The sequence below is a fragment of the Kryptolebias marmoratus genome, linkage group LG17 (assembly GCF_001649575.2).
Source record: "Kryptolebias marmoratus isolate JLee-2015 linkage group LG17, ASM164957v2, whole genome shotgun sequence".
In the NCBI taxonomy this organism is placed as follows: domain Eukaryota; kingdom Metazoa; phylum Chordata; class Actinopteri; order Cyprinodontiformes; family Rivulidae; genus Kryptolebias; species Kryptolebias marmoratus.
Window position 1 is genome coordinate 2940955 of NC_051446.1, and position 18302 is coordinate 2959256.

The 18302-nt window shown below is 40.0% G+C and overlaps 1 protein-coding gene across 23 annotated transcripts in view; it reads right to left on the reverse strand.

Moving 5' to 3' along the window:
- ptprz1a (protein tyrosine phosphatase receptor type Z1a) overlaps positions 1–18302 on the reverse strand; it is a 197760-nt gene that overhangs the window by 46984 nt on the left and 132474 nt on the right. For 20 of the 23 annotated variants that reach the window (XR_005234290.1, XR_005234291.1, XM_037980715.1 and 17 more), the window contains 4 exons: positions 16794–16814; positions 12947–13043; positions 12444–12526; positions 10397–10531 (listed from right to left, as the gene is read on the reverse strand). Coding sequence is in view for 21 of the 23 variants with exons in the window: in XM_037980715.1 (XP_037836643.1) it covers positions 10397–10531; positions 12444–12526; positions 12947–13043; positions 16794–16814 (336 nt within the window). In the remaining 2 variants the exon portion in view is untranslated. The remainder of the gene's footprint in view (positions 1–10396; positions 10532–12443; positions 12527–12946; positions 13044–16793; positions 16815–18302) is intronic. The other 3 variants (XM_037980712.1, XM_037980709.1, XM_037980711.1) reach the window with 1 other exon arrangement.

An 18302-nucleotide genomic window follows, 5' to 3' on the forward strand; every position in this document is an offset into this window, starting at 1 on the left:
ATCTGATTTTTTGAATTTTCTCTGAAAAGAAACTGGAAAACTTGTTGCAGGCGGCATTAGATTGAAGTTCAGGTGGTAACGTCACAGGAGGGTTTGTGAGCCTGTCAACAGTAGCAAATAAAGCTCGAGCATTGTTAATGGTTTTGTTTATGACATCTGCAAAGAAAGCCTCTCTTGCATGTTTTAGTGTTGTGTGATAGTTACGTAGTCTTTCCTTGTAGATGTCATAATAAACATGCAGTTGAGCCTTACGCCATTTTCATGACATCCAACTAGTATATCTGAATTTTAGGGCAGGACCTAACACAATGAATATATGTACAGTGCCGACTTGCATTTAAGACAGTTAGGAGAGATTTGAGGGTTCATTTTATGCCTTCTGCTAGGAGGAATTTGCAGTCTATGAATAACTTTAAACTGTAAAAGCCTGGCTCGGTTACAGACAGATATTCGTTTCACATGATTCCAAATGACATCCCACTTCTCCTCCTCAATAACCACACCCAGTTCAGTTTGCCATGTTTGTGCAACATCTGTGGCTGTCAGTGTGACACAAGTCTGATTCAGCGTGTTATAAAAGCAGCTAACCGCCTTCTTACCCAGACACTTGAGCAGTAATTTCTCTATTGGAGATAAAGTGGCGACAGGAGCAAATGTGTTTTTTTAATATAAAATCTCGAACTTGGAGATATCTAAAAAAAATGGCTAATGGGGAGGCCATATTTAGTCTGGATTAATTCAAATGAAGATAAGGAGGATCCCAGAAATAAATCGCTCATCGTTTTAATTCCCTGGCATGCCCAAATATTATAGTCTGTATCTGTCATACCTGGCTCAAAATCAGGGTTTTCTTGTATTGGGGAGAGCAGAGGAGTCAGTGAGGATCTACCCTCTAGCTTTTGCACTGCGGACCAAGCTTTAACAGTATTGAGAACAATAGGATTGTTGTTACAGAGGGTCTTTACAAGTTTTATATTCTTACATGACACAAGGCCAAGCAGTTAGCACCGGGTATACAATTTTTCCAAACCCAACCAGACAGAAGTGGGATCCTCCTCCACCCATCCTGCTACTAACCTCATATGTGAGACTAACTGGTAAAATCTAAAGTTATGTACGTCCACTCCCCCTTTTGAGACAGGTAACTGTAATTTGGAAAATTTAAGCCTTGTTTTTTTTATTCCATATAAATTCACTGAACCAGCTATCAAGTAATTTCAGAACTTTGTTTGAAAGTAACAAGGGGATCATCTGCAGGGGGTATAATATCCTGGGAAGCACATTCATCTTAATAACAGATACTCTACCAAGCAAAGACAAGGGAAGAATGCACCATCTCTGTGAATCCTTTTTAATGGCATCTAATAAAGGTGTATAATTAGCCTTAAACATCTGGTGAAACACAGGGGTGATATAAATACCAAGGTATGTAAAACTGGTAAGGGCCCAGCGAAAAGGAAAGGGTGCAAGAGAGTTAGTTCTTTCTCTAAGGCTGCCCATAGGCATTTCAAGATATTTTACAAAGTTTATTTTGTAGCCTGAAAACACTCCAAATTAGTGAATCACTTTGATAAGATGAGGAATGCTAGAAGCAGGTTCTGTTATATACAAAAAATATCATCTGCATACAGAGATATTTTGTGTCGATTTCCACCAGCATCAATTCCTGTTATTAACAGATCTCACCTGATAGCCATAGCCAAAGGTTCAATCACCAGGGCATAGAGGGCAGGGCTGAGGGGACAGCCCTGTTTGTGGATCTGGAGTTTTGTCTTCGCCCTGCTGGAGCACCATTAATCCTTCCTCCCCAGCTGAAGCAGATTCTACCTAATGAGCAGCACTGGTATTTAAGCCTCCAGTTGGTTCCAGATCTTCGCTGGAGCATCACGCCTTATGGGTTAAAGTCTCAGCCTTTTAAGTCCTGATATTAAGCTCATGACTACATTAACCTCATTTTTGTGCATCCCCTTTGCTTCAGGTTGTGCTGTCTTTTTGCTCGCTGTCCTTTGCCTTCCTGGAACTTACCTTTGAACCTGCCCGGTGAACTTACCTGCTCCTGGACTTCTGGACTCTTTCTGTCCTGGATTACCTCTGCTTCAGTCTGCCTCGCCTCCACGCTGTGCCGTCCCATCGGACCTGTAAGATAAAGACTATTACTCTCAAGAATCTCTTACTACTCAAACTAACTAATCTGTACCCGAGACTCACCTTGCTCCTTCTTGCCGTTGCAGATCCTCCTGGTTGTCCTCCACTGAAAATATATCACCTGTAAATAAATACACTTACCTTTTACTCCGTCTCCTACTCTGGTTTATGTCAGTATGCTCCAGCCAGAAACTGTCTAGAGTGGCCCGGTTCAAGAAAAAACCCAGTTGTTTTTCGCACCTGATTGTTCCTGGGAACCGTGGATAAATTCTTTGTTTTATTTCAACTCCGCAGACCAAATTGGCGTACCCCGGATGTGGGTAAAGAAAGCAGAAGAAAAGATGGCGGAACCCTCAACTCGTTCGGAACTCACAGAAGCCACCACGCAACTCGGCAGGCTTGAGTCCATGTTAAACGCCCTGTGTGAACAACAGTGATCGGAAACCGGAAAACTCGATCAGCTAACTATGCTAACTCAGGTGCAACTCACTCCGGCAGCATCAACTTTCGCTTCCACCACTGCAGCGGGAACACAATCTCCCCCGGCTTCCTCTCACTTCTGGGATGTTTCCTCACCTACTCCTGAGCATTTTTCTGGTGAAATCAGCAAGTGTGCTGGTTTTCTGCTATAGTGTTCTCTAGTTTTCTACTGTTCTCCACAATCTTTTTTTGATGATGCCTCAAAGATTTCTTACATAATTGGTTTATTGAGAGATAAGGCGCTAAGGTGGGCCGAAGCTAAATACAGCTTCTGGGCTATTAGCCAAACCCCATTTAATCAATTTCTCGAAGATTTTGAACAAACTTTCGGACATAAATACAATGAGGCAGAAATCACTAAGAGATTGTGGAACTTAAAGCAAGGACAGAGATCAGTGGCCCAATTCGCCATCGACTTCCAGACGCTGGCAGGGTCTTCCAGTTGGAACTCACAAGCATTGAAAGGTGCTTTTATCAACGCTCTGCAGGAGCCCCTTAAGGACCAACTGGCCGGAAGAGATGAGCCCTGATCTCTGGAGGAGTTAATCACTCTCACCATCCAACTGGACAACCACTTGTGAGAAAGGCAACGTGAGAAGGACTACGAGTTCCAGTTCTCTTCTTCCTCCACGACTAATCCATCTATCGGAGATCAGAGGGTGGAGCCCAGTATCGCTGGAACAGAATCAGAGTCCATGCAGCTGGGTCGGGCCAGGCTGAGTCCGGAGGAAAGGCAGAGACGATACGAGGCCAAGGAGTGCTTCTACTGTGGTGACAAAATATATTTCTGTGCAAAATGCCCATTTCTGTTAAAAGGACAAGCTCACTAGAGGAACGAGGGATTCTAGTGAGTAGTTTGGCACATCACCTCGGTTCTCGATTCTATTTACACACCACTATCACCAACGAGCAATACAAGATCCCCGTCCATGTATTGTTGGACTCTGGAGCCGAGCAAAACCTCATCTCCGAGGACCTGTTTCACAGTTTGCATCTACCCTTACAAGAAATGAGCTCCTCGCTACCAGTCATGGACATCTCAGGGCAGATAATCACACACATCAAACATAGGGTCTCCAATCTCCATTTCATCACTTCTGGAAATCACTGTGAATTGAGTGAGCTTTTAGTGTTTTCATCACCCACGTCTCAAATGATACTAGGTTTTCCATGGCTACCAAAACATAATCCGGTTATCAATTGGGCAGAAAAAAGGATAGAGTCTGCCTTAAGAACTGCCTATACCTCGCTATACACTCCATCTCAGAAAGAAAAGAGCCCCCTGAAAAGTTATCTAAGGTTCCCCTCGAGTATCATGTCCTCGCACCAGTATTCAGCAAAACCAAAGCCCTGTCTCTCCCTCCGCACAGACCTTATGATTGCGCTATTGAACTCCTACCTGGGGCTTCTCTTCCCTCGAGTCGGCTATTCAACCTATTAGGTCCAGAAAGAGATGCCATGAAAACTTATATCGAAGAATCTCTCTCATCCGGTATTATTCGTCCATCCACATCCCCTGTCGGAGCTGGATTCTTCTTTGTAGAAAAGAAAGACAAGAGCCTTCGCCCATGCATAGACTATCGAGGTTTAAATCAGATTACGGTAAAGAACAAGTATCCATTACCCCATATTGACTCAGTCCACCAGCAACTCCACTCTGCCACCATTTTCACTAAATTGGACCTCTGTAATGCATACCATCTGGTTAGGATAAGAAAGGGGGATAAATGGAAAACTGCTTTCAAAACTCCTCTGGAGCATTTTGAATACTTGGTGATGCACTTTGGGCTCACCAATGCCCCCACAGTCTTGCAGTCGCTCATAAGTGATATTTTTAAATGTTTCTCCCAAATTAAATCTATGTTAAATATGATGCAAGTACAGCCATTCGACACAGTCGAAGGCCTTCTCCGCATCTAATGATATGACTAAGCTTTTGATGATCTGAGTTTGACAAATATTAAAATTATTTAGGAGCCTGTGGGAGGAGCTCCTGCCTTCAATAAATCCCGTCTGGTCTTCTTTGTTTATGGAGGGGAAAACCTTTTCAAGTCATATTGCTAATATCTTAGAAAGTAACTTAAGATCCTGGTTTAATAAAGCAATGGGCCTGTAACTAGAACAGTGTGTAATCATCTGTTTGCCTCATGCCACGTCCTGTCATGCAAGTAATCACACCTCATTCTGGTCACCTGTTACGCCTCCCTGATTAACTCTCCCACACCTGTTCCTTGGCCTTTATATTCCCCTCATCTCCTACCCAGCATTGCCAGATTATGAAAGCTCCTATGCAAGTAGTTCTCCAGCGTTTTCGGATTGTCTCTTTGTGCCTCGACTGTGTTCATGTTCTCAGGATTACCCTCTACGCCTTGCCCCTATCAGATCTGTGCTGGACTTCTGCTTTCTGGACTTCGACCCCTGCCTGCCTCCCGAAACTCGCTTTCTCACCTGCCCCTCTGGTTTCGTCTCCTGCTCTTGGCTCTTCTGGTAACGACCCTCGCCTGTACGACCCCGAGTTTGTCTCTGCCCCAGTGACCTACCTGGTGGGCCCATGAAGTCTCGTCTCTGCCCCTGGACTTTGTGCTGTCATTGCCCACCGGTTGTGGGGTTTCGCCCTCCACCGCATTACCTCCCGGAGCGGTGGCCGGAGTTCCTGCTGCAAAGAGTTTCGTGGTCCCTGTCTCGTAATAAAGTCTGTGTTTTTCCTCCACTCCTGTGTCCTGGCTGAATTTCCGGGTCCACAATCTGATTCTTGTCACAGTGCTCTGCATTCTTGCCTTTGTAATGGAAAATTTTAATTTTTTTCTTTTCCATAGTAAAATGTATAACGATAGTTATGATTCTTGTAATGAAGTTATTATTCCTCTAACTGTTATTTTTTGTATCAAAGTTTGAAATGCTTTTGTTCTTTGTTCTATGTGGGAACTAAGGAAGGCTCTGGTCTTCCCCTACTCCCTTCTGCACCTGGCCTTGACTGATTTGTTCTGATTTGTTCTCACTCCCTGTATTATCAGATCTTCTTTGTGAGAAACGAAGATGCTCAGTAACTATGTAAAAGTGTGGCTGAAAATTATGTAATGAAGCCTCCCTATAAAAGTGTTTGTTGCTTTCTTTCAGGGCTCTTCTCCTGACTGAGTTCAGTGAGTGGGGTCTCCGAACGCTCTTTTGCCTTCGGAATAAAATTCTTTTTCAAAGACAAAGATCGATCTTTCTCGTGATTCCTTGAAACAGACATCTCACTACTTGTTGATTTTTATTTTTTGCCATTACACCTTTTTTAAGATAACTCTGATAACTGCCTCCCTCAAACACTGAGGTAGAGAGCCGGATGTAAAAGAATGCTCTAACATCACCAAGAAAGGGTCTAGCAGTTTGTGGTGGAACTCTTTTTAAAAATCACCAGTCCCTGATTGTACTCTTTTAAGTGCTACCAGGGCCTCGTCTCTAGTGATAGGTGCATTTAATTAAATTTTTTAAACTTCTGAAATAGTAGGGAGAGTTAGCTGAGATAAAAAAAAGCTTCCGTTTCCTCAGAGGCTCTTGAAGACAGATCTGATTGGTAAAGTTGCGAATAAAACTCACTAAAAATATTATTTATATTTTTATGATCAAAGTAATGAGTACCACAAGTGTCAATTATTGATGTGATTATTTGAGGATATGACCTGACTTAGTTAAAAAGCATAAGTACTTGCTGGATTCATCACCAAATTCATAAAGCCGCTGTCTAGAAAAGAGAATAGTGCTCTTAGTCTGTTGGCTTAGCAAAGCATCTAGAGAGGCTTGTACAGCATGCTTCTTTTGTAACAATAATGGATCAGACGATAAAGTTAACATTTTCTTCATAACCTCTAATTCTTTCTCAAGTTTTAACTGTTACTCCAATTTCTTTTGTTTCTTAGAGGAAGGATAGCTAATTAATAAACCTCTGATGTATGCTTTAGAAGTCTCCCAAAAAAGACAGGGGTTTTCCGTGGACTTCATGTTTATATCAAAAAGATTTGAAACTCTCTGGTCATGTTTTGCCCCTTTTCCATCGGCTCTAAAGGTCCCGGCTCCACTCTACTTGGCTTGCTTTGCGCACGTTTCCACTAGCATTTTTTCTAGGCCGGTCCCTGCTTTTTTGGTCCCTGCTTTGGAGCAGGGCCAGCCAGCCGGTCTAGCTTTCGTGGGTGATGCAAGCTTAGCTCCTGTTCACTCATTGGTCATGGGTGTGGTCAAATGCAAGCGTAAAGAGCAAAGAAAACAACAATAGACAATTTTGGAATGGTAACGAAGAGAGAGAGCAGCAGAGTCCTCACAAAAGTTTATTCACTGGAGCAACAACGAGGTCCAGGCTTTTCTTGCAATTATTGTGGACTGCAGCATTCAGCGCCAGCTAGATGGGACAACAAGAAATGAAAAAGTTTTTGTTGAAGTTGCAGAATGGATGGCTGCTGCTGGATACAACTGAACATCTTGACAGTGCCGGAAAGAAATGAAAAAGCTCCACAAATGACGTCAAGTTTTGGTAGTGCACATTCATCAAGAGCAACTCATGGCGTAGGAAGTCTGGAGGTGTGGCTTTGGAGCCTCGTCCTCCCCTTAACACAAAGAGGCATTCCTATGCTACCAACCAAACTGGCCGGTGGAAATGTGATGCATTTTTTATAGAGCCGAGACAAGTAGAGCGGGACTGCTGAAGAAGAGCCAGTGGAAAAGGGGCATAAGATACAAAGTTCTCCTTCCTTAGAAGGCTGGAATCAAACCTCCACAATCTACTTCCTGCAAAATGTACAGTAGTGGTCAACTCCAGACATGCTATAGCATGGTCACTGACAACAATATTTCCAATTTCACAGGATGTTACCTCTTGTATTTGAGGCATAAAGAAATAATCTAGGCGAGTGTGGCATTTGTAAAGAGGAGAGGGAAATGTAAACTGTTTCTCAGTAGGGTGGAGAGATCGCCACACATCAGTAAAGTTCATCTCGTTGCAAATTTCAGAAAGGGCAACACCACAGCTCCTCCCTCGGCACTCTGTCATATGCTTTTTCTAAATCCACAAAACCACAGCGAAGTTCTTTCTGATCCTCTCTGTCCGTCTCCATGAACATCCTCAAAGCAGAGTTGGCCTCTGTGGTTCTCTTTCTTAGCATAAAACCATACTGCTGCTCACAAATAGTCACCTCTTGTCTATGTCTAGCTTCCACAACTCTCTCCCAGATCTTCATTGTGTTCCTCATCAACTTAATTCCCCTGTAGTTGCTACAACTCTGTACATCACCCTTGTTCTTAAAGATTGGCACCAGCACTCTTCTCCTCCATTCCTCAGGCATTTTTTCACTCTCAAAAATGCCACTGAATAATCAAGTCAAAAACCTCATTGCCATCTCTCCTAGACATTTCCATTCCTCCACTGGTATGTCATCAGGTCCAACTGCCTTCCCTTTCTTCATCTTCTTCAAAACTTTCCGGATTTAATCCTTACTAACCTTTTCTGTTTGCTGCTCCACAGTTTATTTGACCTCTACTCTTCTTTCTCTTTTATTCTCTTCATTAATTAGCTCCTCAAAGTACTCCTTCCATCTTCCCAACATTCATTCATTACAGTTTCTGTCTTTAACAAGCCTAACCTGCAGCACACCCTTTCCTGCTTGGTCCCTCTGTCTTGCCAGTCAATACAAGTCCTTCTCTCCATCCTTAGTGTGCAGTCTCTTGTACAACTCATCATACACCTCCTATTTTGTATTTGGTTCCTCCCTCTTTGTCCTACATCGCATCTCCATGTATTCCTGTCATGGCACCAATAAATTGAAGAGGACAAAATGAATGCATATTTCTCTTTCCATTCCTTTTTTAAAACTTAGCTTTCTAAGTCTATGTTTTATTTCTCTGCACATTTTGATAACTCCATGGTGAAGTGACATAACACCTTCTTCTCTGCTGCCTTAGTTTTTGATAATGATACCAACAAAGGCTAAAGCTGTAACCCGATTCAAGTTAACCGCAGAGAGAAAACAAACACAGACAGCTTGTGGCTTAAAGAATCCTAGTGTAACCTGCGGTAAATTACCTATTCACATTTTATTAACCCTAACCCTGTCTCTGTGACCAGCATTTGTGGTTTTGTGAATTTGCTGCCCAATAAGCCTAAATCAGCTTGAAATAACTCAGCCGAATGATTCAACTGTGTTTTTTCTGACAACCACTTGGCAGGGAGTCATTTACTCCATTTGTTTTGAGTTTGTTTTTAAAATAGAATGGTGGTGTTGTAACACCCATTCAAAAGTTCTGTAAATGAATGCTAAGTAGCACGGCAAGTGTTCTTAAAGTGGTGTTATAAACTTAGTTGATGTTGTGTAACAAAACACAACCAATTAATGGTTGTTTATTAAACATTTTTTGATATGTATTTATTGACTTCAATGTCAATTTAATTTATTTTGATAAACCTTGGAAGTGCATTTTATTATCTTTACTAGAATGAATTAAAAACATTATTATTGTGACTGTGAGATAACCTTTTATTCACAGATGCTCAAGAAATATAACCATGATTATTCCATTAATGGTCAGTTGTCTTGAAACCTGTTTAAATGTGAATGCTAATTTGTTTTGTTTTTTTGACCTTGCTCAGGTATTTTTTATTCACACACAGAGGCTCCATAGTCAAACTTACTTCTGTTTGCCTTATTTCAAACTTGGCCACAGTCAAGTGCCTAGCTTAATAAGCATTACACTAGCAATTATGTGCACTGATTCTCACACCAAGCATATGGGCACAAGTTTGCTTCCTCTTTCGCTCACCTCTTGCAATCTCTATCTGTGCATACTCCTAAAGGAGCCTCATCAATGTTATAACAATAGCAAACAAAACACTCTATTGTATCATACCAATGTTTTTAAATGCAATACAATGTAACATGTGGACTGAGTCCAGACTGACTTGTTAACTGGTATGGATCCAGACTGAAGTTTGGACTTTGAGAATTGCTGCCCCAAACAATGAACATCTCACTGAGCTTCATTAAATCCAATATTGGGAAACGAAAAAATGATGCCACCACAGCAAACCTGCCATGAGAGGGACATCCACAAATACTCATGGAGCAGGTAAGGACGAAAGAGAAACATCCAGGAGGTGAAAGATAACCCTGATAGGCATTTTTTAGAGAAAAAATGAAAACTGTTTTTTTGCAGTTTGCCAAAAGGCATATTGGAGACTCATCAAACATGAGGAAGAATGTACTGTTGTCATATTAGACTAAAGAAAAAAATTGTCCGTCAAGGATAAGGCCATGTTTGATGCAAACCTAACAACTGTCATCTCTACCCTGAAGCATGGTCATGTCAACATCATGATGTTTTTCATCAGCAAAGACCGGAAACTGGTCAAAGTTTAAAATAAATTAATTTAATAAATCATAGAAAAAAATAATGAAGAAATTACCAAAAAAAAATGCTGAAGCAACATTCCCATGGTTTAAGAAGAATCATTTTAAGATCCTTGAATGGTCCAGTCAAAGCACAGATCATGAAGTCAGAACTGAAAAGATTTAATGCTGGAACTGATGCAAAACGTTGCTCTGCAAATAGTTTCATGAGTAACCATTTCTACATGATCAGGTAATCTGTTTATTTACTTATTTATTTATTTGTATTATTCCTTGTTTCTTTAACAATAAAAATATTTTGTTGTAAGGCAACAGAACAAAGAGGGTGGGGGGATGAGTTGATTATCCTTCATAAACTTGATGTCAAACAGTGACTGAATGATCTCAGAACTCACCCAACTTTTCTCCACCAGGCTGGTGATCATGACAATGATGCCAACATTCTGCTCCCAGATCATTCTCCAGAAGTCCTCAGTATTTGACCCCAGAGAGCCCTGAGCGGCGATGTATGACCTTGGTCTCCTAAAACCCTGAAAAACAAGCTGCTGCTGGTTTAACCTAGAAATTTCTGCACTTTATTGACAATTCATTGTATGTTGCGTTGTTCTGTTAATATTCTTCTTATGATTTATCTTGGATTTAGCATAACAGATTTCAGATTTATAACTGTCAGCATTGGTAACAGAATATTTTAGCTCTATACTTCTTGAACTGTGGTACAAGTACCACTGATAGTACTCAGGATCCCTTTAGTGTAGACAAACCAAATTTGACATATCAGCTAATTTAAATTTAAACAATAAGCTACCCATTGTAAGCTGAATTCTAAGAAGCTAAACAAGAAAGTAAAAAAAAAAACATGAAAAGATGAGTGATTCAAGCCAATTAAAATACTGTCTCTTAATGGAAACTACTTGAAAGAAAAATGCAGAGGAGAATTTTGTGAGAACACCTATGGAAACTGTAAGGAATGATGGATGAATGATGTGCTACTGGCTACTTAAGCAGCACCAGTGAAATCAATGTAGGACCTGATTGTGACAAAAGGAGAAAATTTGATTGAAGGTATTTCAATTTTGTATTTAGCTTTGGGGTAGAAAAAAGACTGCAGTGTCTGGTGAAGTTCTCAGCAGCAAATACATGGCACTATCATATCTCAAATTCAACCAGGGTTATGATTTTTTCCTTTTGCTTGTTTGTTTGTTTTGTATCATAATGGTTCCCCTACAATTGGTTCAGTGACTACAACTGTTTAAAAAAGGGAGTCAAAGCATAGGTTGGCACAAATCACTCAAGCTCCCATTTCCGTTGTTTAGCCCAAGTGTTAAAATGTGAAAACTATTAAAATAATTAGGTTCATTAGGCAATCAAAGTGTCTTTAGATTTGTTGTTAAAATTTTGGAACACATTCCCAGTAGTTTTGGGCTTAATGGTTAGCACTGTTGCCTCACAGTAAGAAGGTCCTGGGTTCAAACCTCAGGTTGGACCTGGGATCTTTCTGTGTGGAGTTTGCAAGTTCTCCTCGTGTTTGCATGGGTTTTCTCTGGGCACTCCAGTTTCCTCCCACCATCTAAAAACATGTATGTTAAGCTTCCTTCAGGCCCAAGCCCCCCTTGAAAAAGAGATTTGCGATGTCAATGGGATTTTCCTGGTTAAATAAATGTTAATAAATAAAAAACTAAATAAAAATTCGACCTTGGGTTCATTAATCAGTTTTGGCCATTATCACTATAGATACACTTACCTAAGAAAGCCCCAGCTGAGGTTGAGGTCTTGCTGTGCGCCTATTTAACTAATAGGGTATGCTGAAGAGTGGATGTCAGGATAAAGAAATGTATTTAGTTTTTAGGTTACAGTCAGCCATTCAACTATATTGGTCAGTTTGCTTGCTTATGTCAAATACTTGATCTGTTTGCAAGGTCTTTAGCTCCTCCTGGGGAGGAGCAGAAGAGTGTCACTGGGGAGAAGATCTGGATTTCTCTTGTGGACCTTTTGCATCTGTGACCTGGCCATTGATAAGCAGCAGAAGTTGGATGGATAGATGGACAACTGGAATCTATTTGCCATAGATTTTCAGCAGAAGGCACTGTTCAGTCAGTCCTTTAACTATTTAACAACCTTCACACAATTTAAAAATTAAGTTTGTTATACACTGTACGACATGAACAAAAGAGTGAGCTGGACAGATTTGTATGTTTTTTACCTGACTTTATGAATAAACCTGAAAGAGAGATGTTAATAGGGTACAAGCATAATACAAAGCTGCGAAAGCCCCCACTATTAATAGTGTATGTGTGTGTTGAAAACATTTTGACTTTGATGATATGCATTTTTATTACTTCTCAGAAGAATATATTATATTAAATATACAAAACTGAGGCTCAGGGAGAAAATGAAAATCATATGCACAGCTCAGAAAAAAAGAAAACAACTGTTTCTTACATCTACGTAGTTAGCATTAATGTATTCTGTTGCATTCCCTTGTTTGTGTGCCTGTGGTGAAAGCTGCACCTGGTTGTGGTCATCTGAAGACGAGAGAGCAAAACAACAGAGAAATATTTTTCAGAAAATAGGGCTGGGAGAGGGGGGGTAATAACTTATCATTTTTTCATTGCAAATACTTTTAAGACATTTTTTTCTTCACTGCACAATGTCAAATAGCCACCTTAACTACACAGTAACCCCTCTCAAGGTAACCCCTTAGCAGGTACCACAAGTTGAGAATGATAGTCACACTGATAATTGGCACAAATGATGATTTTATAAATTTCTACAAATCTCATACATTAAACTTTAATGTATGAGATTTGTGTGATTATGAGATTAGTGATCTTTTCTGTAGACTTTAATGATTAAAGTCTACAGGAAAGATCACTAATATACTGATGTATACTCACAGATTAAAGTCTATAGGAAAGATCCCTAATATACTGATGTATACTCACAGGCTAGAATGTTGTTGTATCCGTTTTTAGTCTTGTTAACAGGTTGTTTGGAGCTGTCAGTTGACATCTCTATGTCTACTGTGCATACCTGCACCTCCTGCAAAAACATACACAATTACAGTTTAAACCATAAACTGAAATTACAAACAAGTTATTCATGAGCTGGGTTATTTGCTGACTGGCAATTTATACAATCTAGAGAAGTTCAGAATGGCCATTCATTATACGACCATCAGTCTACCAAGTTTATTAATTAAGGGTTAGATTGGATGACTCTGACAGCTAACAACCGCAATGAGAACTAAAATGACAGCAGTGTACAAACTAACAAATAGTCATCCTAGTTTTAAAAAGTTAAGAAAAATAAAGACCAGGTTTCTGAAAAATTATGAAAATCCAAATGGTAAGATAAAGATAAACTAAACTAAATGTACAGGAAGGCTAAATTAGCTAATATAAACTGAAACATGATAATGCTAAACTAAAGGTACCAAGATGGCTAACTAATAGTACCAAAGGCCCGCTAACAGCCAACATGAAAAATGCTAAGATAACTAAACTAAAACAGTGAAGGAGGGGAGGGAGGGAGTGCGAGTGGGGTGACAGAGACGAGGCAGAGACGGTGGAAAGTGTGTGTGTGTTTGTAGAGACGGTGGAAGACAATGTGGTGTGTGTGTGTGTGAGTGTGTGTGTGCGTTTGCAGATAAGTCCATGAATCACGTCAGAGAGACCATTGTCTTTGATAATATGATGGAATGTTTATCAGCCAGCCCAGAGCAGATCCACAGATGTCCTTAGGCAAGGGAGGGGGCAGAGCACCTTGTTTACATAAAATCCAGGGAGAAATTGAAGATAGCTGGCCAGACAAGGTCAGCATAAGGAAGCCAGATTCACATAACAATAATTGTTTTGGGTCAGGCCGACTTGTGTTTTCTGTCAGCCTTGAAAGTCTTGCTGGTACTTCTAAATGGCAAATCCAAACAGCCAAATTCCAGGTCCATTCCGCCTGCTCCGAGTAAACGCTTTAAAGTGTAAAACAAATACTAAATAAAACTAATTTATTAACCGAAAACAAAGGCTGATGTAGCAGCAAAACTAAACAAAACAAGACAAGATGCAACAAGACAGCGCATATAGCGACAATGAACCAACAGTGAGTGGAGGAGATGACCAGCTTTTAAAACAGAGGGTAATTAGGTGAAGTGGGCACAGGTGAGTGAAAACAAGTAGGATCAGGTGAAGATGGGCGTGGCAGGAAAACAAGAGACTGACTGAGGAGAAGTGAATGATGACAGGAAACAAAGACACGGGGAACAAGAACTGAACTAAGACAATACTAATAAAGATAACTGAATAAAATAAACAAACTCAAGCTGAAACATAAAGACAATAAAAAGCAATAATCTGAATACAAAAACACGAAGAAAACCCAAATCCCGGCAACAATAACTATAACGGGTTTGCAATAACAGTGCCACTGCTGTGTCAGAGGTAAGGGTGTCAAACTCAGTCTTTTTTATCAGCAGACTTTTAATAAGGTCTGGAGCAGGGGACGAGCATGATCGTTAATAGTTCCAAGAAAATCAGGATCATTAAGTAAGACCACATTAAGTAATGCCACAGAGACCGTGAAGTAGGTCTGCCCGGGAGAGAGATCCAAAATTTCGGGAGAATGGTCTGAGATTACAATAGGATTATTGAAACTGACAAAGGTTATGAAAAAAACATTATTAAAAAAAAAACTAATCAGTTTTGCTTCAACAGAAGTATCTTGAAAATAAACCTTTGAAACTTACTTTGACAAAAAGAATGGTATGCTTAACTTAATATTTTTATGTACAACTTTTTGAGGCAATCATTGCAATAAAGTGATTTCTGTAATTCTCTCTGAGACTTCTGCACCTGTCCACAGGTATTTTGGCCTATTCCTCATGAACAAACTGCTACATCTGTCTCAGGTTTGAAGAGTTCCTTGTCCAGACTGCAGGTTTCAGCTCCTTCAACAGATGTTCAGGAGGATTTAGATCAGGGCTCAGAAAGTCACTTCAGAATAGTCCAATGTCTTGCTCTTCGCCATTCTTGGGTGTTTTTTGCTGAGTGTTATGAGTCGATATTTTGTTGGAGGACCCATGAAATTCAACTGAGACTAGGCTTTCTGATACTGGGTAGCACATTTTGCACCACCATGCCTTTTAATAGTGTCGAAATGTCATTGTACCCTGCACATATTCAACACCCTAACATTGATCAATGGTGTGACCTGACACTGATATATCTTGACCTTTAAGTTCATCGCTAATCTCTTTAGATCTCTTTAATCTTTTTGTTCTAGGCTCCTTAGTTATGGCTCGTATTATACATTTTTAAAATTTGTCATCAATTTTCCCCTTGCAGTCACATCCACGGAGGTTGATTACAGTCCCCTGCACTTTAAATTTCTGAATAAGTGTGCGTGTGTTTTGATATGATTATGATCTTATAGTGAATACTTCATGATTTAGGGTAATTAAATGTTAAGACTGATAACTAAAATTTATAGATTTATGTAATATTTTCCTCTTTGAGAGGGTGGTGCCCCAAGGTCTTATAGTTTATGAATTAATAATGATTCAAACATCTCCATCTCATAATAAAATATACCCTTTCCCTTCCATTAGTTACAACGTAATTTCAGACAATGGTGGTCACAAAGACAACTAGGGATAGCCTTAACCACAAATATCTGCAAAATTTTTAATAATTATTCTGTTAAAAACTTGATGGAATGTTATTCTAACATAAAAGAAGTTCAATAAAAACATGAAGATAACTTTTTTGACATTTTTTATGACAGAACAAATTTCTACGTGCATAAACATAGCCCAACAAGTAAGAAAATTTGTGTTTAGTTGAATATGTATTTGTTGTACCAATGCCTATTGGCAATAAATCTTAAATTGCTGGAAAGTTTGCTTATTTTCCCTTAAATGGTATCACAGTTTTTAGGAAAATACATTTGTGAGTTGAGTGGCAGAGGTAAGTTTGTGGGTTTTTTGGATTCATTCTGTAACTTGAGGGTTTGAAGCCCTGCTCTGTCTGTCTCAACCATTGTGTCCTTGGACAAGACACTTCACCTGCCTTACCTGCTGGTGGTGGTAAGAGGGCTTGGTGGCGCCGGTGTAATGGCAGGGCAACTGTAGCTACAATGTAGTTTACCACCATCAGTGTGTGAATGGATGAATGACTAATTGTAGTGTGAAGCGCTTTGGGGTCCTTGAACTAGATAAAGCACTATACAAGGGCAGGCCATTTTTCCCATGAAACACAATTCAGATTTTCTCTGCAAATGCCAAACAGCATTTTCTGCTATTGACTGTTGTTTTGATGTTTTCAGTTTCTTTGTAGGATGACATGGCCAGTGGCGAAGCTGGTGAGCAGCACGAGGAGGTGGTGCCAGGTTGTTGTAGCTGTGTATACTTCTTCCACATGTTACTGAGGCCCCTGTTTGTTAACTGAGTAAAATGTTAAATTGTCTTGTTTCCTCAGACTTCAATTATCCAATCCAATAAACAACATCAAACAAGAATGAATAGAAGAATTAGGTTTTTGGTAATGGTGGAGAATTTTTGGCAATTCATGGTGCAACCCACATAACCAACTCTGCTTGTCAACCCACAAATGTATTTTCCTAACAAATGTGGTACCATTAAAAAGGAAATAAATCAGATTACCAATAGTATCAAAGTTATTCCCAAAAAGTGCTGTTACAAGAAAAATAATTGATCTCACACAAATTTTCTTACTTTTTTATGTTGTGTGTGGCGTCACCCTTCAGTGAATGCAAACATATTCTGTCGATGAGTCTTACCTCGTAACTCTTCTTCAGTATCTAATACGGAAGGTGAGACAGCAGCAGGCAGCCAGGATGAGTTTGTAACAAAACAGGCATCCAGAGAGGCGCAAAATTAAAAATACAAGACAACAAAAAAGAAAAACTCTCCCAGAATGACTAAAAGTCACAAATGACACTACTGCCAACACACAGAGAAATTAACTAAATTGAAAAAAATATATATTGATGAACTGAATCGAAGTGTGACAGGTATTCTTCAGACAACAACAAAATCAATCTGTAAAATATTCAATTCCATCCATTCAGGCACCAGAGGTCTTAGAAGGGAAAGCCCAGACATCCCTCTCCTAGGATGTCTTCTCCTGGCAACTCCCAATGCACTCTCAGGCTAGAAGAGATATGTAGTCCTGCCAGTAAGTTTTAGGTCTGCCTGGGCTCTCCTCCCACCAGAACATTCTGCAAAATCCTCAAAAAAAAAGAAAAAAGATAAACAAGAGGGATCTGATGCCACAAACACCTCAGCTGGCTCCTTTTAACACAAAGGAACAGCAGCTCTACTCTCAGATGACCTAGCTCCTCACCATATATCTTTAAGTTTGAGCACAGATATTTTCTTAAAATACTAATTTCAGCTGCTTTTATCCAGGATCTCATTCTTTCAATCATGACCCAAACATCATGACCACAGGTGAATAATGGAACAAAGACAGACCAGTAAATTGAGAATTCTGTGTGTTGGGTCAGCTTCTTCTTCACCACCACAGTTGGAGGTAAACCCCTCATTACTACTGACACAGTACTATAATTTGTCTGTCAATCTCTTACTCCTTCCTACTATCAATGACCAACAAGACACTGAAATACTTAAACAGGGAGTTACTCTCAAATATGGAGAAAGCATTTCTTACTCTTTTCCAGTTGAAAACCATGCCCTCAGATTTACAGAAGCTGACTCTTATTATAGTCGTACATTGCTACAGTGTGCACTAAAAGTCTTCAATATGAATATGCCAATTGTTGAATCTCTGACTTAGGAGAAATAGTGTAGCTATTATCATGAAACCATGGACCGGATATTCACCATTAGAGAGTTGTTAAGGGGGCCATGGTGGTTTGACTGTCCAGTTCACATTTGTACTGAAGATGTGGAGAAGGCTCATGTTCTTTGAGGCATTCTGTGGATGGTGTTAAAACAAGAGCTGTGTCTGCATCTCAAGGTGTAGTCACAGAGAGTTGACTGTGTCTGTTTTATGAACCTCAAGGTCTCATCTCTGGTTTGATAAACAATATGCTTTTGTTGGCATACTCAAGTCATGACCTTTAGCATGCATGGCCCAGTTCACAAACTAGTGTGAAGATGTTGAAATGATAATTCAACCTGGAGAGACTCACGACAAAGAGAAGCTGCAATTAAATAGTTTTATTTGACATGAATGACATAAGATATTTGGCGCTCGGACCTCGGCGGAAGACGCGAGTGTCGACAATAGCAATGCGCTTCGAGGAGAAGCTCAGGTTGAGCAT